Below are 25,437 nucleotides of genomic sequence, written 5' to 3'. Positions count from 1 at the left end.
AGACTGGGGAATTAATAATGGAAAACAGGGAACTGGCAGAGACTTTGAACAAATATTTTGTATCGGTCTTCACGGTAGAGGACACTAAAAACATCCCAATAATGGATAATCAAGGAACTATTGAGGGGGGATAGAACGTAAAACAATCACTATCACTAGAGATAAAGTACTCGGCAAACTAATGGGATTAAAGGTGGACAAGTCCCCTGCGCCAAATGTCTTGTATCCTAAGGTCTTAAAAGACGTGGCTGCAGAGATAGTGGATGTATTGGTTGTAATCTACCAACATTCCCTGGATTCTGGAGAGGTCCCAGCGGACTGGAAAACCGCAAATGTAACGCCCCTATTTAAAAAAGGAGGCAGACAAAAAGCAGGCAACTATAGACCAGTTAGCCTAACATTTGTCATTGGGAAAATGCTGGAGTCCATTATTAAGGAAATAGTGGCAGGATATTTAGAAAATCATAATGCAGTCAAGCAAAGTCAGCATGGTTTTATGAAAGGGAAATCATGTTTGACAAATTTGCTGGAGTTTTTTGAGGATGTAACGAGCAGAGTGGATAAAGGAGAACCAGTTGATGTTGTATATTTGGATTTCCAGAAAGCATTCGATAAGGTGCCACACAAAAGGTTACTGCACAAGATAAGACCTCACGTGGTTGGGGATAATATATTAGTGTGGATAGAGGATTGGCTAATGAACAAAATCAATCAGGATAAATGGGTCATTTTCAGGTTAGCTAACTGTAACTTGTGGGGTGCTGCAGGGATCAGTGCTGGAGCTTCAACAATTTACAATTTATATTAATGACCTGGATGAAGGAACCGAGTGTAATGTAGCCAAATTTGCTGATGTTACAAAGATAGGTGGGAAAGCATGTTGTGAGGAGTTTGCAAAGAATCAAAAGTGATATAGTTCGGCTCAGTGAGTGGGCAAAAATTTGGCAGATGGACTATAATGTGAGGTTATCCACTTTGAAGGAGAAATACAAAAAGCAAATTTTTATTTAAATGGGGAGTGAATACAAAATGCTATAGTACAGAGGGATCTGGGAGTTCTTGTATATGAAATGCAAAAAGTTAGTATGCAAGTACAGCAAGTAATCAGGAAGACAAATGGAATATTGGCCTTTATTGCAAGGGGAATGGAGTATAAAAGTAGGGATGTCTTGCTCCAACTGTACAGGGTATTGGTGAAGCCACACTTGGAGTACTGCGTACAGTTTTGGTCTCGTATTTACGGAAGGATATACTTGCATTGGAGGCAGTTCCGAGAAGGTTCACGAAGTTGATTCCGGAGATGAGGGGGCTGTCATATGAAGAAAGTTTGAGCAGGTTGAGCCTATACTCATTGGAGTTTAGAATAATGAGAGTTGATCTTATCGAAACATATAAGATTCTGAGGGGACTTGACAGGGTAGATACAGAGAGGATGTTTTCCCTCGTGGGGAATCTAGAACTAGAGGGCATAGTCTCAGAATAAGGGGCCGCCCATTTAAAACTGAGATGAGGAGGGATTTTTTCTCTCAGAGGGTTGTAAATCTGTGGAATTCTCTGCCCCAGAGAGCGGTGGAGGTTGGGTCATTGAATATATTTAAGGGGGAGATAGACAGATTTTTGAGCACTAAGGGAGTAAAGGGTTATGGGGAGCGGGCAGGGAAGTGGAACTGCGCCCATGATCGGATCAGCCATGGTCCTTGCTGTCACCCTGTGTCAGAGGCCTGGCCCCGGTGCTGAGGCCCTGCCCTCACCATGCCCTGCTTACCTGCCACACTCGCTCCTGCAGCACGTCCACTGTCCCCTCGGTGTCAATAAAGTTGCTTGTGTTGAAAAAGCCGCCAACGGAAGCCTTGACAACGGCCGGCCGTTCCCTGGCAACGGGCTGATGGCGGAGGCCGAGGAGCAGCAGGCGGCTGCCGTGTGCCAGGCGCTGGGCCGCCACCTCAGCTGCCTGGCCAGCGAGAGCGAGAGCAAGAGCTCTCGGCGGCGGGCCCTGGAGTGTATCCGCGCCGAGGTCGTGGGCCCGGGCCCGGGCTCGGGGCGGCCGGGCGGGGTGAGGCAGCGGCTGCTGACCGCTCTCCTGCCGCCCCTGCTCCGGGGCCTGAGCGACCCGGCCGAGCGCTGCCGGGAGCTGGCCGCCCTCACCCTGGCCGAGCTGCTGCGCGCCGCGCCCCGGCCCCACGAGGCCCTGCCGCTCCTGGTGCCCGCCGCCGTGCAGCGCCTGGGCCTGGCCGAGCTGTCCGAGCCGGCCGAGGAGCTGCGCCTGGCGCTGCTCGAGCTGCTGGTGCTGACGGTCGAGCTGTGTGGCAACAAGCTGGCCCCGTACCTGGACGACATGGTCAGAATCCTGCAGCGGACCATCGTCGACCCGTTCCCGGAGGTGAAGAAGAAGAGCTGCGAGTGCGCGGCCAAGTATGCCAAGTGGACCCCTGGTAAGTGCAGGCTTTCACCCCCATTCACCCAGCTCGGGGGCCCAACATGGTGGCATTATGCACCGAGTTCTCCCATCTGCTTTGCTGCTGATGAAAATTCACAATTAAAAAAAAACCTGCACATCACAAGTCACAACATTAATTGGGATCTGGGCAATGCCACTATATTGGCAGCCGTGGTATATCCCCAGTCACACCTTGGTCTATTTCCTCTTTACTTCCCTGGCATGCTCTCTTTTTCAACCACCTTGCCCTATTCCAGCTTTCCCGCCTTTCATTTAAAACCATTGTACGTTGCTCCCTGAAGCCTGGTATCAATAGGACATCCTCACTGAACATAAGAAATAGGAGCAGGAGTAGGCCCTTCGAGCCCGCCCAACCATTCAATAAAATCGTGGCTGATCATTGACCTCAACTCCACTTCCCTGCCCAATCACCGATCTCCATATCCCTTGATTCCCCGTCTAACCTCTTGGCCACATAACTCATCATCGCATCTTTGGTGACTTTTTACACCTAAACATCATCACCCACTCTCCTCCCCTCTGACTTCTATCTCCACGTGACTTGCAAGTATATTGCCATTCCTTCATCTTCAAAATCCTGGCACTCCCTCCGTATTGTGGGAGTACATTCACCACATGGACTGCAGCGGTTCAAGAAGGTGGCTCACCACCACCTTCTCACGAGCAATTAGGAATAGGGAATAAATGCTGGCCTTAGCAGTGACGCCCACATCCCACGAATGAATAAAAAAAACCTCAGTCTCACTCTCCACACATTTTCCCCACCCATTCATTTCGCCACCCCTTTAGCCTTGCCATCTCTTGCTACCAAGATCCTGATCACTGACCAGGTGATCTAACATTATTTCCCCTTCTCATTGCTTGCCATTCACATCACCTTTACTCCTTCAACAACAACAACTTATATTTATATAGCGCCTTTAATATAATAAAATGTCCCAGGCACTCTCAGGAGCGTTATCAAAAGAAATGTGACACCAAGCCATATAAGGAGATGTTAGGGCAGATGACCAACACCTTGGTCAAAGAGGTAGGTTTTAAGGAGAGTCTTAAAGGAGGAAAGAGAAGTGGAGAGGTTTAGGGAGGGAATTCCAGAGCTTAGGATCCAGGCAGCTGAAGGTACGACCGCCAATGGTGCAGTGATTAAAATCGGGGATGTTCAAAATTTCAGAATAGGTGGAACGCAGAAGTCTAGGAGGATTGTCGGGCTGGAGGAGATTACAGAGATAAGGAAGGGCGAGGCACTGGAGGGATTTGAAAACCAGGATGAGAATTTAAAAATCAAGGCATTGCATAACTGAGAGCCAATATAGATCAGCGAGCATAGGGGAGATGGGTGAGCGGGACTTGGTGTGAGTTAGCACACGGGAGGCAGAGTTTTGGATAATTTCAAGTTTATGAAGGGAAGAACTAAGAAAGCTGGCCAGGAGTGCATTGGAATAGTCAAGTCTGGAGGTGATAAAGGCATGGATGAGGGTTTCAGCAGCAGATAGTTTGAGGACGGGCGATATTAAGGTGGTGGAAACGGGCAGTCTTGGTGATAGAACTGATAAGCTCAATTCATGATCAAATATGACACCAAGGTTGCGAACAGACTTGGTCAGCCTTAGACAGTTTCGAGGGAGAAAGATTGAACGAGTGGAATGGGAATGGAGTTTGTGGCGTGAACTGAAGACAATGGCTTCCTGATATTTAGTTGGATGAAATTTCTACTCATCCAGTGCTGGATATCGGACAAGCAGTCTGATAGTATAGAGATGGTGGATGATTCGAGAGATGTAGAGCTGGGTATCCAGTGTACATGTGAAAACTCGTATTGTGTTGTCGTGAAAACTCGTATTGTGTTGTCATAAAAACATAAGAATTAGGAGCAGGAGTAGGCCATATGGTCACTCAATAAGGTCATGGCTGATCTGATCTTGGCCTCAACTCCACTTTCCTGCCTGTTCCCCATAGCCCTTGACTCCCCGATAGTTTAAGAATCTGTGTATCTCAGCCTTGAATATATTCAATGACTCCACAGCTCTCTGGGGTAGAGAATTCCAAAGATTCACGACCCTCTGAGAGAAGAAATTCCTTCTCATCTCTGTCTTAAATGGGCATCCCCTTATTCTGAAACTATGCTCCCTAGTTCTAGATTCCCCCTCCAAGGGGAAAGATCCTCTCAGCATCGACCCTGTCAATCTCCTTCAGAAACATGTATGTTTCAATGAGATCACCTCTCATTCTTCTAAACTCCAGAAAATATCGGCCAATTCTACACAATCTCTCATCATGAGACAGCCCTCTCATCCCAGGAATCAACCTAGTGAACCTCCGTTGTACTGTTTTTAAGGCAAGTATATCCTTCTTTAGATAAGGAGACCAAAACTGTGCACAGTACTCCAGATGTGGTCAGTACTCCAGGTGACAGTCAAATAAAGGCAAGTCAGTTCCTCAGCAACCCGAGTGCTTGTCAGCACATAATCCAGGCCAGTAACAAGTGTTGTGTTAAGTTATAAATACATTATTTTACTAATTTGAAGGGCTATTGGCCACACTGGTAAGTCCCCTGGAAGTACTTTGGAGAGGCCAGAAATAGTATCGGGATGTGGATCCAACAGGTCTCAGACTTTGTTGGTAGCTTCTATGGGGACTTGTTTGAAACAGAACTTCCATCTGCCCCCAAAATGGCCTCTGACGTCAGGAATTTCCTCATTCTTAGCCTGGTTTATGCAAAGCAGCCAGTATGCCTGCATTAACCAACCAAACAAGCCATTAGCCAGAGAGTCCAAGCTTGGGTGTTAGCCAAAAATGCAAGCATTTTTTCTTTCACAAGGGACCAGATTGGCCCTTTTTTAAAAAAAAAACTGTTGTGCCAGTGATGTCAATGATTCTGCAGTACATACCCCAAATATAACTGCTGCTCTTTTGTTTTATGGCTCAAATGCTTTTGGATTAACTGTTTGATTTGACACCAGTTTTTGGCCATTCACTTTGATCCCCAATTTTAACATGCAAAGGCTGAAACACTTCACATAAGAACATAAGAATTAGGAGCAGGAGTAGGCCATACGGCCCTTTGATCCTGCATCACCATTCAATAAGATCATGGCTGATCATCGTCCTCAACTCCACTTTCCTTACCGATCCCCATATCCCCCGACTCCCTTAGAATCCAAAAATCTATCTATCTTAGCCTTGAATATACTCACGATTGAGCATCCACAGCCCTCTGGGATAGAGAATTCTAAAGATTCACAACCCTTTGAGTGAAGAAATTCCTCCTCAGCTCAGCCTTAAATGGCCAACCCCTTATCCTGAGACTGTGCCCTCTAGTTCGAGACTCTCCAACCAGAGGAAACAACCACTTAGCATTTATCCTGTCAATCCCCCTCAGAATCTTGTACATTTCAGTGAGATCACCTCTCATTTTTCTAAACTTCAGAGTATAGGCCCAGTCTACTCAATCTCTCCTCATAGGAGAACCCTCTCATCCCAGGGATCAGTCTAGTGAACCTTTGTTGCACCGCCTCCAAGGCAAGTATGTCCTTCCTCAGATAAAGAGACCAAAACTGCATAGTACTCCAGATGTGGTTTCACCAAAGCCCTGTACAATCATAGTAAGACTTCCTTACTCAAGAGCAGGGATTAATATTGTGGAGAATATTTGAGAGCAAAACATTAGAAGTGAAATTTGTACATTAACATCTTTACGTCACCATACTAGTAAACATTTCCAAGTCAGTCTGATAGGTTCTCCTGTCCAGGAAGAAAGATGAATGTATATGTAATGGAGTATTTAAAATAAACACTCAACACCAGGTCTGGGTTCGAAGATTCAAGTAGACTTCATTTTGCACCGCTGGGGAGCCTGCCTGCTGGTTGTCTGTAGCCAGGCTTCTCCAATGATACAAAGTTCCAAACAACCTTTTTATATACTTAATGATGCATGTCAGCCTCGTGCACGGCCCCCCTATGCTGTTTAATTGACCCAAAGCCCGCATGCACAATTGTTGATTGACTTAATTCCCTTTTGCGTCATGCAATCATTCGCCTGTGTCTCCAACAAGATGGAGTTTCTCCAACGTGTCACTTTTGACTCCTTGCCCTGTTTAACTGCCCCTCTGGGCCTCCTGTGGTTCAACAGTTTGGCTATTTGTAATTGTCCTCAGGTTACACAGCTTGTAAAGTTGACCGCTACAAAAGCCTATTTTTAGCTCCGACCCTTTAATTATAGCAGAACTCGAAATCCCCACTTCAGACGCCCCTTTTGGTACTTGGCTACCCAGCCCAAGATTACCAACCTAATTCTACTTCATCCTGTGTCCCCTGCTCCGTTCTGTGGTGATCAGCACGCAGTTTGGGGGACTCGGGACGACCTACATCTCAAAAGTATTTCAGGGTACTCGGCCAACAACTTTCGCTGTTCCATAATTACAGCTTTTGCTTTCCTTCTCTGTTGCCTCTTTCTGAATGCCATGCATAACCCAATTCCCCATCTGACAGCTAGCCCTAACTGTATAACCACTAATATGTGAGAGGCTATACGAATCCACGGATGGATATTAACATTCATTCTCGAATTCCATACATGTTCTCACCATTGAGTGTCCTTCAGGGTTTCTTCAATGTTCTTTGAATGCTATATGGAATCTTCCAGTATGCTTTTCTCAGTGTCCTTTTTCAATTGCGTCAAATGTTCGTTGAGACGGGGAATGTCTTGCCAACTTGGTATCTCATATTGTTCCATTTCATCATCCCATCTCGGATTGTTTAAAGTGATGTTCTCGACATGTTCCTCTCTTTGTGGGAATAGGTATCGACGGCCTAGTTTGACCACAGCTTTAGGCGTAAAACAGAAATTATGTTGCGGGGTCGCTCATTCAGCACTACCATATTCGTACTTAGTTTCTTTGGTGGGTATGCAGTACGTCCCATCAGTCATCCCAGGCTGCCACCTCAGTCCTTCCATGACTAAGGGGACTGATCCCCAATGTGAATTAACATCTGAGTGATTGCCCTCCTTCCATGGGCTGTGCGCACACTACCACATCCAAATATTGTGTGCAACCATCGGTATGCACCCCTTGAAATATGCCACTGAGTTTTACCACAAGGGGGCGTATCATGGAACTGAACCCAGGATTGGCCTTGTATTTTGCCAATGTTCTGTACTGCCTACAGAGGTTCGGCATCCGTATGCTCTATCTGTGGACGAGCTAAAGCCATACCTATCAATTTTAATTCTCTGGTAAAACAATTACTTGGGGACAAGAACACTTGTATTGTCTTACGAACATTACAGAGGGTAATACCGTCCTTGGTCCATTTGGACATCTGCTCATTACTTACCAATCGGGTATTTTTCCCTGTTCCATCTGGTTTACATTGTATCGGACGTTCCCTAGTAACCCTGTGCCGTACATTGCCCAAACAAGTTCTTTGTGTTTTTTGGGTTAGAGCATTTAATCACACACTTATCTTATTGATAGTTTGGGCCTGAGGCTCTCGGATTTCCTCGACTTGCAGCATTTGTCTGACGACCTCATCCTCTGCTTCTGACAACTGCGAAGTCCGATCGTTTCCCTTTAGTAAAAGGGTTCTCAAACCTTGGGCTAAGTCTTGAACTTCTTGGTCTGTACTGGCTATGTCAAATGTGTTAACAGTTGCCACCCTCGCCACACACCGATAGTGTGTGTCGGTTGTTGTTAGACAATCGATAACATAAAAACCATACATTGTCTCGTGGTTCATTGTCGGATTATCTCGATCATATGTACCGTAAGCAAATTGGCCAGGGTAGCCTTGAGGAGGAGTTCATAGAGTGTATCCGGGATAGTTTCCTTGCACAGTACTTTGCAGAACCAACCAGGGAGCAGGCTATCTTACATCTAGTACTGTGTAATGAGGCAGGACTAATAAATGATCTCGCAGTAAAAGATCCTCTAGGAATGAGTGACCATAATATGGTTGAATTTCAAATTCAGTTGGAGGGTGAGAAAGTTGGTTCTCAAACCAGGATCCTAAGCTTAAATAAAGGAGACTACAAAGGTATGAGGACAGAGTTGGCTAAAGTAGACTGGGAAAAGAGACTAAAGAATAGGACGGTTGATGAGCAGTGGCAGACATTTAAGGAGATATTTCATAACTCGGAACAAAAATATATCCCTATGAGAAGGAAAGAATGCAAGAGAAGGAATAACCATCCGTGGCTAACTAAGGAAATAAGGGAGGGTATCATTGAAAACAAGGGCATACAATGTGGCTAAGACTAGTGGGAGGCCAGTGGATTGGGAAATTTTTAAAAGCCAGCAGCGAACGACTAAAAAAATGATTGAGAGGGCAGATACATTATGAAAGTAAACTAGCACAAAATATAAAAACTGACAGTAAGAGTTTCTACAGGTATATAAGGAAAAGAGTGGCTAAAGTAAATGTTGGTCCCCGTGAGGATGAGACTGGGGAATTAATATTGGAGAACAGGAAAATGGCAGAGCCGTTGAACAAATATTTTGTATTAGTCTTCCGTTAGAAGACACTAAAAACATCCCAATAGTGGATAATCAAGGGGCTATAGGTAGGGAGGAACTTAATACAATCACTATCACTAATGAAGCAGTACTAGGTAAAATAATGGGACTAAAGGCAGACAAGTCCCCTGGACCTGATGCCTTACATCCCAGGGCCTTAAGAGAAGTGGCTGCAGAGATAGTGGATGCATTGATTTTAATCGACCAAAATTCCCTGGATTCTGGGGTGGTCCCAGCAGATTGGAAAACCGCAAATGTAATGCCCCTATTTAAAAAAGGAGGCAGACAAAAAGCAGGAAACTATAGACCAGTTAGCCTAACATCTATCGTTGGGAAAATGCTGGAGTCCATTATTAAGGAAGTAGTAGCAGGACATTTGGAAAAGCATAATTCAATCAAGCAGCCAATATGGTTTTATGAAAGGGAAATCATGTTTGACAAATTTGCTGGAGTTCTTTGAGGATGTAATGTTGGTGGGCAATTAAGCAACTAACAGGAGGAGGAGGCTCCATGAATATCCCCATCCTCAACGATTGCGGAGCCCAGCACACAAGTGCAAATGACAAGGCTAAAGTGTTTGCAACCACCTTCAGCCAGAAGTGCCGAGTAGATGATCCATATCGGCCTCCTCCTGAGGGCCTTGCCATCACAGAAGCCAGTCTTCAGCACCCCCCGATTTCTCTCCCTCCCCTCCCCGATTTCTCTCCCTCCCCCCCCCGATTTCTCTCCCTCCCCCCCCCGATTTCTCTCCCTCCCCCCCCGATTTCTCTCCCTCCCCCCCGATTTCTCCCCCCCCCGATTTCTCTTCCCCCCCCCCCGATTTCTCTCCCTTCCCCCCCCCCGATTTCTCTCCCTTCCCCCCCCCCGATTTCTCTCCCTTCCCCCCCCCCGATTTCTCTCCCTCCCCCCCCCCGATTTCTCTCCCTCCCCCCCCCGATTTCTCTCCCTTCCCCCCCCCCGATTTCTCTCCCTCCCCCCTTCCGATTTCTCTCCCTCCCCCCTTCCGATTTCTCTCCCTTCCCCCCCCGATTTCTCTCCCTCCCCCCCCCGATTTCTCTCCCTTCCCCCCCCCGATTTCTCTCCCCCCCCCCCCCGATTTCTCTCCCCCCCCCCGATTTCCCTCCCCCCCCCCCCCGATTTCTCTCCCCCCCCCCCCCCGATTTCTCTCCCCCCCCCCCGATTTCTCTCCCTCCCCCCCCCCCCCCCCGGATTTCTCTCTCCCCACCCCCACCCCCGATTTTGGCCAATGTCCCGGGTCTTCTAGCTGCTGGTGTGGCGACTGGGTCTGTGGGCGGAGCCTGCGTCCTGCACTGGAAACTGCATGTCCAGCGTTCCGGCACTATCACGGCAATCCCGATCCTACTGCGCATGTGCAGTAGAATCGGGTCAGTGGGTGAGTGAGAGAGGTACAGTTTCGACTGACCGTGCAAGCGCAGTCGAATCGGGCTGCTGTTCGTGGAGAAGTTCGGAAAATCAATAAGCTCAACAACAATTGCTGTCCAATCCCCTTTGGACAGATTCAAAAAGCAACATTGCAGCTTATTGTTTATCGGATCCAGCGGATCTTCTGTTTTGTATTTGAGCCTCCCGAAACTTTGCCGCATTTCTGCCCAGCCCAGCCTCTTCCCCCGCACCCCCCTTCAGCCTCCCAATGCATCTTTGCCAACTGTCCCTTTCCCAGGCCAGATGGCCTTCCGTACAGGCCGGCCTGCTACCTCCCCGTTTTTATCCTATCTAGTGTCTCAACTACCTCCTCCGTCACTATGACCATGGCAGCATCTTCTTCCTTGGTGAAATCAGCTGCAAAGTACTCATTTAGTACCTCAGCCATAGCATCTGCCTCCATCCTTAGGTCTCCTTTTTGGTCCCTAATTGGTCCCCCCCCTTACTACGCGTTTACTATTTATATGCCTGTAGAAGACTCCTGGATTCCCTTTTACGTTGGCTGCCATTCTATTCTCACCCTCACTTTCCCTCCCTTATTATCATTTTCACTTCCCCTCTGACCTTTCTATATATATTATATAGCCTGATTCTCAGATTTATTTGCAACCTGATATCTGTCACACACGCTCTCTTTATGCTTCATCATATTCTCTATCTGTTTCGTCATCCAGCGAGCTCTGGCTTTAGTTGCCCTACCTTTCCCCCTCGCGGGAATGTACCTCGACTGTACCAAAACTATTTCCTCTTTAAAGGCAGCCCATTGTTCCACAACAGTTTTGCCTGCCTTCTTTGATTCCAATTTACCCGGGCCAGATCTGTTCACAATCCTTCCCCCAGTTCAACACTTTTACTCTAAATTGCTGCCAGTCCTTTTCCATAGCTAATATAATCTGGGATTACTGTTTCCTAAATGTTCCCCTACTGACACTTGCTCCAATTGACCCATCTCATCCCCCAGAACCAGATCCAGCAATGCCTCCTCCCTCGTCGGCCGGAAACTTACTGATCAAAAAAGTTCACCTGAACACACTTGAGAAATTCTTCCCATTCTCTGCCCTTTACATTATTACAATCTCAGTCTATATTGGGATAGTTGAAGTCCTCCATTATTACAGCCCTATAGTTCTTTCACCTCTCTGTAATTTCTCTGGAAATTTGCTCCTCCATATCTTTCCCACTATTTGATGGTCTATAGAATACACCCAGTACTGGAATGGCATCTCTATTATTTCTTAACTCTAGCTATATAGATTCTGTCCAGGACATCCTCTTTCTCCAGCACTGTAACATTCTCCTTAACCAATACTGCCACACCACCTCCTATCTTTCATTCCCTATCTTTCCTGAACACCTTTATAACCAGGAATATTTAATACCCAATCCTACCCTTTGAGCCAGGTATCCGTTATTGCCACAGCATGATATTCTCATGTGGCTATTTGTACCTGCAGCTCACTTACCTTGTTTACTATGCTCTGTGTGTTCACATCATTATAGGCGGTCCCTCGAACGAGGATAACTTGCTTCCACATGAGTTCACAGATGTTTCAATGAAGGACCCGATGTTCCAGTCCTGAACTCCAATTGAGGGGGTGGAAGACATGGGCTTGACAGAGCTAGGCCTTTATCCAGTGGCAAGGGTTAACCAGGTCGTGGCGGACTTGCGACGAGTGATCAGGGTGGAGGAGCGATGAAGGATCGTGGCTGAGATTTGATGGGTGATCGTGACGGAGGTTTGGCGAATGTTTGGAGCGGAGGTGCGGCGAGTGTGTGTTCACATACATACACTGTAAACCCATCTTAGACCATCCTGTATTCTCTCTTAGCTGGATCTCACCTAATACCTTACTATTTTTTACTTTCGTACTCTGTGCCTCTCTCATTTCTCCTTTCTAATGTCACATCCTGCTGCCGATCCCCGCCAACTGCGACGAAGTGGAACTGAGCGACTACATTAGACGTCACAGGAAAGTAGGGAAGTGATTGGTTGGTGAGTTCTCTCTCCTTTCTTGCTTTTCTTGCTTAATCAATCAACTGTTTTCTAAATAGCAGTAATGTGTATTTTACTAAGAGTTAGAATTCTGTGGCATTAGTGGGACTAAAAATAAAACATTAAATACAGGACAGGTGATGTCAGTGCTGCAACATGTGGGAGCTGGTGGATCCCATTGAGGTCCATGTGGCCACGTCTGCGGTAAGTGTCTGCAGCTCGAGAAACTTTGGCTCCGCATTGATGAGCTGGAGTCTGAGCTGCAGACACTGCGACACATCAGGGAGGGGGAGCATTACCTGGACACTGTGTTCCAGGGGGTAGTCACACTCCTTCGGTTAACTAACTCAGATTTGACGAGCGGTCAAGGACAGGAGGGTGTGACTACGAGTGAGGAAGCTATGGGGATCCAGGAGGTAGTGATGGAGGAGCTCGGCCCTTGCTCTTGTCCAACAGGCTTGATGCTCTTACTCCCTGTGTGGACGAGAGCAGGGGGGACTGCAGGGAGGATGAACAAACTGACCACAGCACCGTGGTACAGGAGGCCATTCAAGCGGGGGGAGTAAAAAGAAACATTGTAGTATTAGGGGACAGTATCATTAGGAGGATAGACACAGTTCTCTGCAGCCGAGAGCGTGAGTCCCGAAGGCTGTGTTGCCTCGGTGCCAGGGTTAAGGATATCTCCTCAGGGCTGGAGAGGAACTTGGAGTGGGAGAGGGTAGATCCAGTTGTCGTGGTCCACGTGGGTACCAACGACATAGATAGGACAGACAAGAAGGTTCTAAGGGATTATGAGCAACTAGGGGCCAAATTGAAAAGCAGAACCACAAAGGTAATAATCTCTGGATTACTACCTGAGCTACGAGCAAATTTACATGAGATCAGAGAGCTAAACTCGTGGCTCAAAGACTGGTGTGGGAGAAATGGGTTTTGGTTCCTGGGGCACTGGCACCAGTACTGGGCTGAGAGGAAGCTGTTCCATCGGGTTGGACTCCACTTGGAACGTGCTGGGGCTAGGGTCCTGTCGAACCAAATAACTGGCGCTGCAGAGAGAGCTTTAAACTAATTAGTGGGGGGAAGGTTCAGGTGAGCAGAAATCTAAAAGCTCAAAGAACAAGCTGAAGGCAATTGAACAGGGTAGCTGTCATGTATCCTACATGGCCACTGCTTGTACTATTACCAGAGGGCACTGCAGTGGGAGACCTGTAGGTTACCTGTATAGGTGTGCCAGGCCTAGTATAAAAGGCAGGCCACCATGTGTGATCCTCACTCTAAGGTTACATTAAATGGACTAAGGTCACTACACTTCAAGCACAACACATTGTCTCGTGGAGTCATTATTAGAGCATCTGAAGACATAACAGTAGCATTGGGGGAAATGAAAACCAGAGCGTGACAGGAAGGGACAGAATCTATAAACATAAGCGTGTATCAGAAACTGGGGCTATAGCAGGAGAAAATGGTAAGAAAACACATTTAAAAGAACACATTTAAAAGCTCTTTTTCTGAATGTACGCAGCATTCGTAACAAATTAGATGAGCTGTCGGCACAAATAGTTACAAATGGGTATGATCTGGTAGCCATAACAGAGATGTGGTTGCAAGGTGACCAAGACTGGGAACTAAATATTCAGGGGTACTTGACAATTCGGAAGGACAGACAGAAAGGAAAAGGAAGTGGGGTAGCTCTGTTCATAAAGGATGGAATCACTGCAATAGTAAGAAACTTTATTGGCTCAAATGATCAGGATGTTGAAACAGTTTGGTTGGAGATAAGGAATCAGGGGAAAAAGTCACTGGTGGGGGTAGCAACTCTGTTGGTCGGAGTATAAACCAAGAAATAGTGGGGGCTTGTAAAAAGGGACAGCAATAATCATGGGTGATTTTAACCGCCATATTGATTGATCAAATCAAATTGGTCAGGGTAGCATTGAGGAAGAGTTCATAGAGAGCATAAGGGACGGGTTCCTTCAGCTGTCTGTAATGGAACCAACCAGGGGGCAGGCTATCTTAGATCTGGTCCTTTGTAATGAGACAGGATTAATAAACAATCTCCTAGTAAAGGATCCCCTTGGAATGAGTGACCATAGCATGGTTGAATTTCAAAGTCAGATGGAGGGCGAGAAAATTGGATCTCAAACCAGTGTACTAAGCTTAAATAAAGGAGACTACACAGTTTTGAGGGCAGAGTTGGATAAAGTGGACTGGGAAAATAGATTAAAGTGTAGGATGGTTGATGAACAGTGGTGTACATTTAAGGAGATATTTCATAACTCTCAAGAAAAATATATTCCAGTGAGGAGGAAAGGGTGTAAAAGAAAAGATAGCCATCCATGGCTAACTAAAGAAATAAAGGACGGTATCCAATTAAAAACAAGGGCATACAAAATGGCCAAAACTAATGGGAGGATAGAAGATTGGGAAGCTTTCAAAAGTCAGGAAAGAATTACTAAAAAAAATGATTAAGAGCGGGAAGATAGACTATGAAAGTAAGCTAGCACGAAATATAAAAACAGATAGCAAGAGTTTCTACAGGTATCTCAAAAGGAAAAGAGTGCCAAAAGTAAATGTTGGTCCCTTAGAGGACGAGACCGGGGAATTAGTGATGGGGAACATTAAGAAGGGAACATTCAGCATTTAGGAAGGATAGACAGAAAGGAAAAGGAGGTGGGGTGGCGTTGCTGGTTAAAGAGGAAATTCATGCAATAGTAAGGAGGGACATTAGCCTGGATGTGTCTGTATGGGTGGAGCTGCGGAATACCAAGGGGCAGAAAACGCTAGTGGGAGTTGTATACAGGCCACCAAACAGTAGTAATGAAGTTGGGGACAGCATCAAAAAAGAAATAAGGGATGTGTGCAATAAAGATACAGCAGTTATCATGGGCGACTTTAATGTACATATTGATTGGGCTAACCAAACTGGTAGAAATGCGGTGGAGGAGGATTTCCTGGAGTGTATTAGGGATGGTTTTCTAAACCAATATGTCGAGGAACCAACCAGGGAGCTGGCCATCCTAGACTGGGTGATGTGTAATGAGAAGGGACTAATTAGCAATCTTGTTGTGTGAGGCCCCTTGGAGACGAGTGACCATAATATGGTAGAATTCTTTATTAAGATTGAGAGTGACACAATTAATTCGGGAACTAGGGTCCTGAACTTAAGGAAAGGTAACTTCGACGGTATGAGGCGTGAATTGGCTAGAATAGACTGGCAAAGGATACTTAAAGGGTTGATGGTGGATAAGCAATGACAAACATTTAAAGATCACATGGATGAACTTCAGCAATTGTACATCCCTGTCTGGAGTAAAAATAAAACGGGGAAGGTGACTCAACCATGGATAGCAAGGATAATGTTAAAGCCAAGGAAGAGGCATATAATTTGTCTAGAAAAAGCAACAAACTTGAGGACTGGGAGAAATTTAGAATTCAACAGAGGAAGACTAAGGGTTTAATTAAGAGGGGGAAAATAGAGTACGAGAGGAAGCTTGCAGGGAACATAAAAACTGATTGCAAAAGCTTCTATAACTATGTGAAGAGAAAAAGATTAGTGAAGACAAACGTAGGTCCCTTGCAGTCGGATTCAGGTGAATTTGTAATGGGGAACAAGGAAATGGCAGACCAATTGAACAAATACTTTGGTTCTGTCGTCACAAAGGAAGGCACAAATAACCTTCCGGATATACTCGGGTACAGTGGGTCTAGTGAGAAGGAGGAACTGAAGGATATCCTTATTAGGCGGAAAATTGTGTTAGGGAAATTGATGGGATTGAAGGCCGATAAATCCCCGGGGCCTGATAGTCTACATCCCAGAGTACTTAAGGAAGTGGCTCCAGAAATAGTGGATGCATTGGTGATAATTTTCCAACAGTCTTATCAACTCTGGATCAGTTCCTATGGACTGGAGGGTAGCTAATGTAACACCACTTTTTTAAAAAAAGGAGGGAGAGAGAAAACGTGTAATTATAGACCGGTTAGCCTGACATCAGTAGGAATCAATCATTAAGGATGAAATAGCAGCGCATTTGGAAAGCAGTGACAGGATCGGATCAAGTCAGCATGGATTTATGAAAGGGAAATCATGCTTGACGAGTCTTCTGGAATTTTTTGAGGATGTAACTAGCAGAGTGGACAAGGGAGAACCAGTGGATGTGGTGTATTTGGACTTTCAAAAGGCTTTTGACAAGATCCCGCACGAGAGATTGGTGTGCAAAATCAAAGCGCATGGTATTGGGGGTAATGTACTGACGTGGATAGAGAACTGGTTGGCAGACAGGAAGCAGAGAGTCGGGATAAACGGGTCCTTTTCAGAATGGCAGGCAGTGACTAGTGGAGTGCCGCAGGGCTCAGTGCTGGGACCCCAGCTCTTTACAATATATATTAATGATTTAGATGAAGGAATTGAGTGTAGTATCTCCAAGTTTGCGGATGACACTAAACTGGGTGGCGGTGTGAGCTGTGAGGGGGACGCTAAGAGGCTGCAGGGTGACTTGGACAGGTTAGGTGAGTGGGCAAATACATGGTAGATGCAGTATAATGTGGATAAATGTGAGATTATCCATTTTGGGGGCAAAAACACAAAGGCAGAATATTATCTGGATGGTGGCAGATTAGGAAAAGGGGAAGTGCAACGAGACCTGGGTGTCATGGTTCATCAATCACTGAAAGTGGGCATGCAGGTACAGCAGGCGGTGAAGAAGGCAAATGGTATGTTGGCCTTCATAGCTCGGGGATTTGAGTATAGGAGCAGGGAGGTCTTACTGGAGTTGTACAGGGCCTTGGTGAGGCCTCACCTGGAATATTGTGTTCAGTTTTGGTCTCCTAATCTGAGCAAGGACGTTCTTGCTATTGAGGGAGTGCAGCGAAGGTTCACCAGACTGATTCCAGGGATGGCTGGACTGTCATATGAGGAGAGACTGGATCAACTGGGCCTTTATTCACTGGAGTTTAGAAGGATGAGAGGGGATCTCGTAGAAACGTATAAGATTCTGACAGGATTGGACAGGCTAGATGCGGGAAGAATGTTCCCGATGTTGGAGAAGTCCAGAACCAGGGGACATAGTCTTAGGATAAGGGTTAGGCCATTTAGGACTGAGATGAGGAGAAACTTCTTCACTCAGAGAGTTGTTAACCTGTGGAATTCCCTGCCGCAGAGAGTTGTTGATGTCAGTTCATTGGATATATTCAAGAGGGAATTAGATATGGCCCTTACTGCTAAGGGGATCAAGGAGTATGGAGAGAAAGCAGGAAAGGGGTACTGAGGGAATGATGAGCCATGATCTTATTGAATGGCGGTGCAGGCTCGAAGGGCCGAATGGCCGACTCCTGCACCTATTTTCTATGTTTCTGTGAAACTCTGAACAAATATTTTGTATCAGTATTTACGGTAGAGGACACACAACATATCCCAACAGTGGATAGTCTAGGGGCTATATGCGAGGGGCGGGGAGGAACTTAACACAATCACAATCACTAAGGAGGTGGTACTCAGTAAGATAATGGGACTAAAGGCAGATAAATCTCCTGGACCTGATGGCTTGCATCCTAGGGTCTTAAGAGAAGTAGCGGCAGGGATAGTGGATGCATTGGGTGTAATTTACCAAAATTCTCTAGATTCTGGGGAGGTCCCAGCAGATTGAAAAACTGCAAATGTAACGCCCCTATTTTTAAAAAAAGGAGGCAGACAAAAAGCAGGAAACTATTGTCCAATTAGCCTAACATCTGTGGTTGGAAAATGTTGAAGTCCATTATTAAATAACAGTCGCAGGACATTTGGAAAAGCATAATTCACTCAGGCAGAGTCAGGATGGATTTATGAAGGGGAAGCCATGTTTGACAAATTTGCTGGAATTCTTTGAGGATGTAACGAACAGGGTGGATAAAGGGGAACTAGTGGATGTGGTGTATTTGGACTTCCAGAATGCATTTGACAAGGTGCCACATAAAAGGTTACTGCACAAGATAAAAGATCACGGGGTTGGGGGTAATATATTAGCATGGCTAGAGGATTGGCTAACTAAGAAAACAGAGGTCAGGATAAATGGTTCATTCTCAGGTTGGCAATCAGTAACTAGTGAGGTGCCGCAGGGATCAGTGCTGGGACCCCAACTATTTACAATCTATATTAACGACTTGGAAGAAGGGACCGAGTGTAACGTAGCCAAGTTTGCTGACGATACAAAGATGGGAGGAAAAGCAATGGGAGGACATAAAAAACCTGCAGAAGGAGATAGACAGGCTAAGTGAGTGGGCAAAAATTTGGCAGATGGAGTATAATGGTGGAACGTGTGAGGTCATGCACTTTGGCAGAAAAAAATCGAAGAGCAAGTTATTATTTAAATGGAGAAAAATTGCAAAGTGCTGCAGTACAGTGGGACCTGAGGGTCCTGGTGCATGAAACACAAACGGGTAGTATGCAGGTACAGCAAGCGATCAGGAAGGCCAAAGGGATCTTGGCCTTTATTGCAAAGGGGTGGAGTATAAAAGCAGGGAAGTCTTGCTACAGTTATATAGGGTATTGGTGAGGCCACACCTGGAATACTGCGTACAGTTTTGGTTTCCATATTTAAGAAAGGATATACTTGCTTTGGATGCAGTTCAGAGAAGGTTGACTTATGAGGAAAGGTTGAGTAGGTTGGGCCTCTATTCATTGGAATTCAGAAGAATGAGAAGTGATCTTATCGAAACATATAATCTCAGAGTAATGGGCCGCCCATTTAAAACTGAGATGGGGAATTTCTTCTGTCAGAGGGTTGTAAATCTGTGGAATTCGCTGCCTCAGAGAGCTGTGGAAGCTGGGTCATTGAATAAATCTAACAGAGATAGACAGTTTCTTAACCGATAAGGGGTTATGGGGAGCGGGCAGGGAAGTGGACCTGAGTCCATGATCGGATCAGCCATGATCATATTAAATGACAGAGCAGGCTCGAGAGGTCGTATGGCCTACTCCTGCTCCTATTTCTTATGTTCTTAAATAAATCACCAGGAGCGGATGGGATGAATCCTCGGATGCTAAGGGAATTGAGGGCGGAAATCGCAGAGGTACTAGCCAAAATATTCCAATCCTCCATAGATACCGGGGTGGTGCCAGAGGACTGGAGAATTGCAAATGTTACACCCTTGTTCAAAAAGGTTGTAAACCCAGCAACTACAGGCCAGTCAGTTTAACCTGGGTAGTGGGGAAGCTTTTAGAAACACTAATCAGGGACAACATTAACAGTCACTTGGATAGGGATGGATTAATTAAGGAAAGCCAGCACGGATTTGTTAAAGGCAAACCATGTTTAACCAACTTGATTGAGTTTTTTGATGAGGTAACAGAGAGGGTTGATGAGGGTAATGTGGTTGACATAGTGTACATGGATTTCCAGAAGGCGTTCGACAAAGTGCCACATAACTGGCTTGCCAGCAAAATTGAAGCCCGTGGAATAAAAGGGACACTGGCAGCCTGGATACGAAATTGGCTAAGTGACAGGAAACAGAGAGTAGTGGTGACCGGTTGTTTTTTGGACTGGAGGGAGGTATACAATGGTGTTCCCCAGGGGTCGGTTCTAGGACCACTGCTTTTCTTGATATATATTAATGACTTGGTCATGGGTGTACAGAACACAATTTCAAAATTTGCAGATGAGGCAAAACTTGGAAATATGGTGAACAGTGAGGAGGCGAATGATAGACTTCAGGAAGACATAGACAGGCTGGTGGAATGGGCGGACATGTGGCAGATGACATTTAACACAGAAAAATGTGAAGCATTTTGGTAGAAAGAATGAGAAGAGGACATATAAACTAAATGGTACAGTTCTAAAGAGGGTGCACGAACAGAGACCTGGGGATATATGTGCATAAATTGTTGAAGGTGGCAGGGCAGTTTGAGAAAACAGTTTAAAAAAGACTTACGGGATCCTGAGCTTCATAAATAGAGGTATAGAGTACAAAAGTACAGAATTTATGATCCTGTATAAAACAGTGGCTTGGCAGCAACTGGAGTAATAATAATAATCACTTTTATTTATATCGCGCCTTTAACGTAGTAAAACGTCCCAAGGCGCTTCACAACAGTGTTACAGATAAATTTGACACCGAGCCACAGAAGAAATTTAAGACAGATGATCAAAAGCTTGTTTAAAGAGGTAGGTTTAACGAGCGTCTTAAAAGAGGAAAGACAGGTAGAGAGGCGTAGAGGTTTAGGGAGGGAGTTCCAAAGCTTAGGGCCCAGGCAGCTGAAGGCATGGCCACCGATGGTTAAGCAGTTATAATGAGGGATGTTCAAGAGGGCAGAATTTGAGGAGCGCAGACATCTTGTGAGGCTGAAAAAGATTAGAGAGATAGGGAATTCTGAGCACCACACTTTGGGAAGTATGTGAAGGAGGGGAGGTGCAGAAAAGATTTACGAGAATGATTCCAGGAATGAGGGACTTTGGTTACGTTGATAGATTGGAAAAGCTGGGGTTATTCTCCTTGGGTCGAGGTGTTCAAAATCATGAGGGATCTGGACAGAGAGATGGAGAGAAACTGTTCCCATTGACAGATGGGTTGAGAATCAGAGGGCACAGATTTAAGGTGATTGGCAAAAGAACCAAAGACGATATAAGAAAAAACATTTTTACGCAGCGAATGGTTCAGATCTGGAATGTACTGCTGGAAAGGGCGGTGGAGGCAGACTCAATTTTATCTTTCAAAAGGGAGTTGGATAGCTATCTGAACGGGAAAAAAAATGCTGGGCTACGGGGAAAGGGCAGGGGAGCAGGACTAGCTGAGAGTCGTCACGGGCTCGATGGGCCGAATGGCCGCCTTCCATGCTGTAACCATTCCATGATTCATTCCACGTAATATCAAGAAATGGCTGAGCGCACTGGACACAGCAAAGGCTATGGGCTCGGACAACATTCCAGCTGTCAGGCTGAAGCCAGAACTAGCCGCGCCTCTAGCTAAGCTGTTCCAGTACAGCTACGACACTGGCATTTACTCGACAATGTGGAAAACTGCCCAGGTATGTCCTGTCAACAAAAAGCAGGACAAATCCAATCCGGCCAATTACTGTCCCATCAGTCTACTCTCACTCATCAGCAAAGTGATGGAAGGTGTCCACAGTGCTATCAAGCAGCATTTTCTCACCAATAACTTGCTCATCAATGCTCAGTTTTATTCTGCCAGAACCACTCAGCTCCAGTCCTCATTACAGCCTTGGTCCAAACATGGACAAAAGAGCTGAATTGGTGAGGTGAGAGTGACTGCCCTTGACATCAAGGCAACATTTGACCGAGTGTGGCATCAAAGAGCCTGAGTAAAACTGCAGTCAATGGGAATCAGGGGGAAAACTCTCCACTAGCTGGAGGCATAACGAGCACAAAGGAAGATGGTTGTAGTGGTTGGAGCTCAATCATCTTAGCCCCAGGACATCGCTGCAGAAGTTCCTCAGGGCAGTGTGCTAGGCCCAACCATCTTCAGTTGCTTCATCAATATCCTTCCCTCCATCATAAGACCAGAAGTGGGGATGTTCGCTGATGATTGCACAGTGTTCAGTTCCATTCACAACTCCTCAGATAATGAAGTAGTCCATGCCCGCATGCAGCAAGACCTGGAAGACATTCAGACTTGGGCTGATAAGTGGTGAGTAATATTCACGCTACACAAGTGCTAGGCAATAACTATCTAAGTGAGATCCTAACCACCATCTCGTGACATTCAACGGCATTACCATCGCCAAATTCCCCCACCATCAACATCCTGGGGGTCGCCATTGACCAGAAAGTTAACTAGACCAGCCACACAAATACTGTGGCTACAAGAGCAGGTCAGAGGCTAGCTATTCTGGGTCTCACCTCCGGACACCCCAAAGCCTTTCCACTATCTGCAAGGCACATGTCAGGAGTGTGATGGAATAGTCTCCCCTTGCTTGGATGAGTGCAGCTCCAACAACACTGCAGAAACTTGACACCATCCAGGACAAAGCAGCCCACTTGATTGGCACCCGAGCCACCACATTAATTAAACATGCACGCCCTCCACCACCAATGCACCGTGTCTGCCGTGTGTACCATCTACAAGATGCACTACAGCAACACGCCATCATCATCATCATAGGCAGTCCCTCGAAACGAGGATGACTTGCTTCCACGGCAAAAAAGGATGAGTTCACAGGTGTTTCAATGAAGGACCTAATATTCCAGGTCCTGAACTGCATTCTGAAGGGTGGACGATGCTTGTGCGTGGATTTTTTTAACGTATGGTGACCGTTGCACACCAGCCATCACATGGGCTTGACAGAGCTAGTTCTTGGTTCAGTGGCAAGGGTTATCCAAGACGACTGGAGACCTGCTCTGCTGCACGGACCTAATGCACACACATATCGCAGTGTGGGCTGGCCCGTGCTGCACGGACCTGGTGCGCGCACGTATCGCAGTGTAAATATATAAATGCAAGTTGTTGTTGTTAATGGGATTGAGTTTTCCTGTGAGAGGGTGACTGGGGGCAGTGCAGTTGATTTTGTGTATACGGATTTTCAAAAGGCATTTGATAAAGTACCAAATAATAGGCTTGTTAGCAAAATTGAAGCCGTGGGATAAAAGGGGCAGCAGCAGCATGGATACAAAAGTGGCCAAGGGACAGAAATCAGGGAGTTGTGGTGAGTGGCTGTTCTTTGGTCTGGAGGGAGGGAGGTACTCAGTGGTATTCCCCAAGGATCAGTACTAGGGTCACTGCTGTTGATGTATATTAATGATTTGGACTTGGGGGTACAGGGCACAATTTTGAAATTTGCAGATGAGACAAAACTTGGAAGCCAAGGCTTGTTCGGCAGCACCTCAGCAAAACTTGTGACCTCTACCACCTAGAAGGACAAAGGCAACATGGGAGCACCTACACCTGCAAGTTCCCTTCCAAGTTACACACGATACTGACTTGGAAATATATTACTATTTCTTCATCGTCGCTGGGTCAAAATCCTGGAACTCTCTCCCTAACAGCATTGTGGGAGTATCTTCACCACAAGGACTACAGCTGTTCAGGAAGGTGGCTCACCATCACCTTCTCAATGGCAGTTAGGGATGGGCAGTAAGTGCTGGTCTTGCCTGCTCCCACCATCCTCCCCAGTCCCCCACCACTCTAATCCTGATTTTTCCATCACTCTGCAGATTTTCCTCCATCCCCCCAAGCCCTCTCACCGTTTATCTCCTCCATGAGATCAACCTTCTGCTCCATCTCCACTGATGTCACACCACTCAAATTCCTCTCTTGCCTCCCAGCTAGCTGACATTGTTAATGGTTCCCATTCCTCAGGAACTATCATCGTGTTCTTCCAATAAAAAGCTTCAACCATTTGTGCAACTGCTGTTCCATCTCCAACCTCTTAAAAATTCTGAGTTGTCTCCCAATCAGAGGGCCCAAGTTTCGGATCCCCGGTAGAACGGCGCACCTGGTAGAGGCCCGCCTAATTTCTAGAACTGAAAAAACGCCAAATACTTACCTCGCGGTTCACCGATATCTGTAGGCCCGTTTGCAGCTCAGTGCGGTGCAGCAGGAGCTGCTGGGGGCGGAGCTACAGCCCTGCGCCAAAAAGAGTGCTGGCAGCTGCGCGCGTGCGCAGTAGCTCCTGGCCCTCCCAGCGCGTCCTGTCTCCGGGCGACCCTATCCCTGGCCGAAGGGACGTCGCCCCTATCCCGAGCCGAGTGGCCTGCCTGCCCTTACCTCCTTGGCGGCGGGGCCCACCCGACCAGCTCTTCAGCAGGCTGTTGGAAGGCTCTCGGTGCTGCAGTAGGTGAGTAGAAACTTTTAATTTTTTATTTATTGATTTTTTTTCATTTTTAATCTTTTAATTTTTTTTGATTGATTTATTGATTTATTTATCATTTATTATTGATGATGGCTCTTTACTGGTAAAAGTGAAGTATTTAATGCTTTTATAAAATCCCCTAACTTCCCTTCCCCCTCCCCCCCCCGCCCCCATCTCTCGCTACCTGCACCTAATTTATAAAGTGTAGGTAAGGTTTTTCTGAGCGTACAAAAATTGACACTTACTCCGTTCTAAGTTAGTTTGGAGTAACTTTTCGATGTCTAAACTTGCAAAACAGGTGTAAGTGGCTGGTAACGCCCCCTTTTGAAAACAAAACTGTACTAAAACAGAACTATTCTAAGTAACTAGAACTGGAGCAAACTAAATGCCGAGAATTGCGATTTCTAAGATACTCCATGCTAAACTAGTTTCTCCAAAAAAATAGGAGCAACTTGAGCTGAAACTTGGGCCCAAAGTTCCTGTTTGAATTCCTCCACTCTCCTGCTTACAGCATTTAAATAGTCCTGGCTAATCACAAATCTTGTTATCTCTGTAATGTTTGACACAGTTAGGCACCTCCTCCAATACGTTTCCATTGTCTGAATGCAGCCAGTGCATCTCTAGCAATGGATTCTCTTCCTGCCCCTCACTGGTGCGTTTATCATTCTTGTGTCTCTGTGAAGCACCTATGTGGATAGGTTTCTATGTTAAAGGTTATAAATCCATGTTGTTGTACTCTCTAATTCGGTGTGAATGCTGGTCCAGCGCTTCCAGATGATACTGAGAGGTTCATAGAGGTAGAGACGCCATTCAGCTCCTTGAGCCTTTTAATTTGCAGATGTATTGGAGGGGACCCAAGAATGGAACATACTAGAGAAAATTGTGTGAGCAATGAACGAGGAACTATTCGGGGAGATGTAATGAGCAGATGGGGCACCATGAGAAGATAATGACACAGAGATGGACCACAAAAGGGAGTGTTGTATTCATTGTTGAAGGTGGAGAGGAGAAGGTGGAGCAATGAGCCATCTGAAGCTAAATCCACAGAATGGAAACTACTCTTATCTTAAAATTTGTCTGGGCTGTGTCTGGATGGTACGGGCTTGATGGACCTGATTGCTTCCCAACCCCCTCTTTTCATGTGTGACTAGTATTCTACTGTTTTGGCCACATGGTCCAGGATTCTTTTGGCTTTGTTGCTTGCTACTCTATAATGACGGGACATGTTAATTGCAGAGTACAATGCCCTTAAATCTCT

General features: G+C 46.1%; 1 protein-coding gene across 2 annotated transcripts in view; it reads left to right on the top strand.

The window, feature by feature from the left end:
• Window positions 1-1,850: 1,850 nt before the first annotated feature.
• LOC139280937 (dynein axonemal assembly factor 5-like) overlaps window positions 1,851-25,437 on the top strand; it is a 111,692-nt gene continuing 88,105 nt past the window's right edge. Inside the window, exon 1 of one of the 2 annotated variants that reach the window (XM_070900751.1) lies at window positions 1,851-2,432. In XM_070900751.1, coding sequence (XP_070756852.1) covers window positions 1,886-2,432 — 547 coding nt within the window. In that variant the 5' untranslated portion in view covers window positions 1,851-1,885. The remainder of the gene's footprint in view (window positions 2,433-25,437) is intronic. The other variant, XM_070900750.1, reaches the window with a different exon arrangement.

This window comes from Pristiophorus japonicus, chromosome 15 (genome assembly GCF_044704955.1).
Source record: "Pristiophorus japonicus isolate sPriJap1 chromosome 15, sPriJap1.hap1, whole genome shotgun sequence".
Taxonomy (NCBI): Eukaryota; Metazoa; Chordata; class Chondrichthyes; family Pristiophoridae; genus Pristiophorus; species Pristiophorus japonicus.
This window is presented reverse-complemented; position numbering and strand designations above follow the sequence as displayed.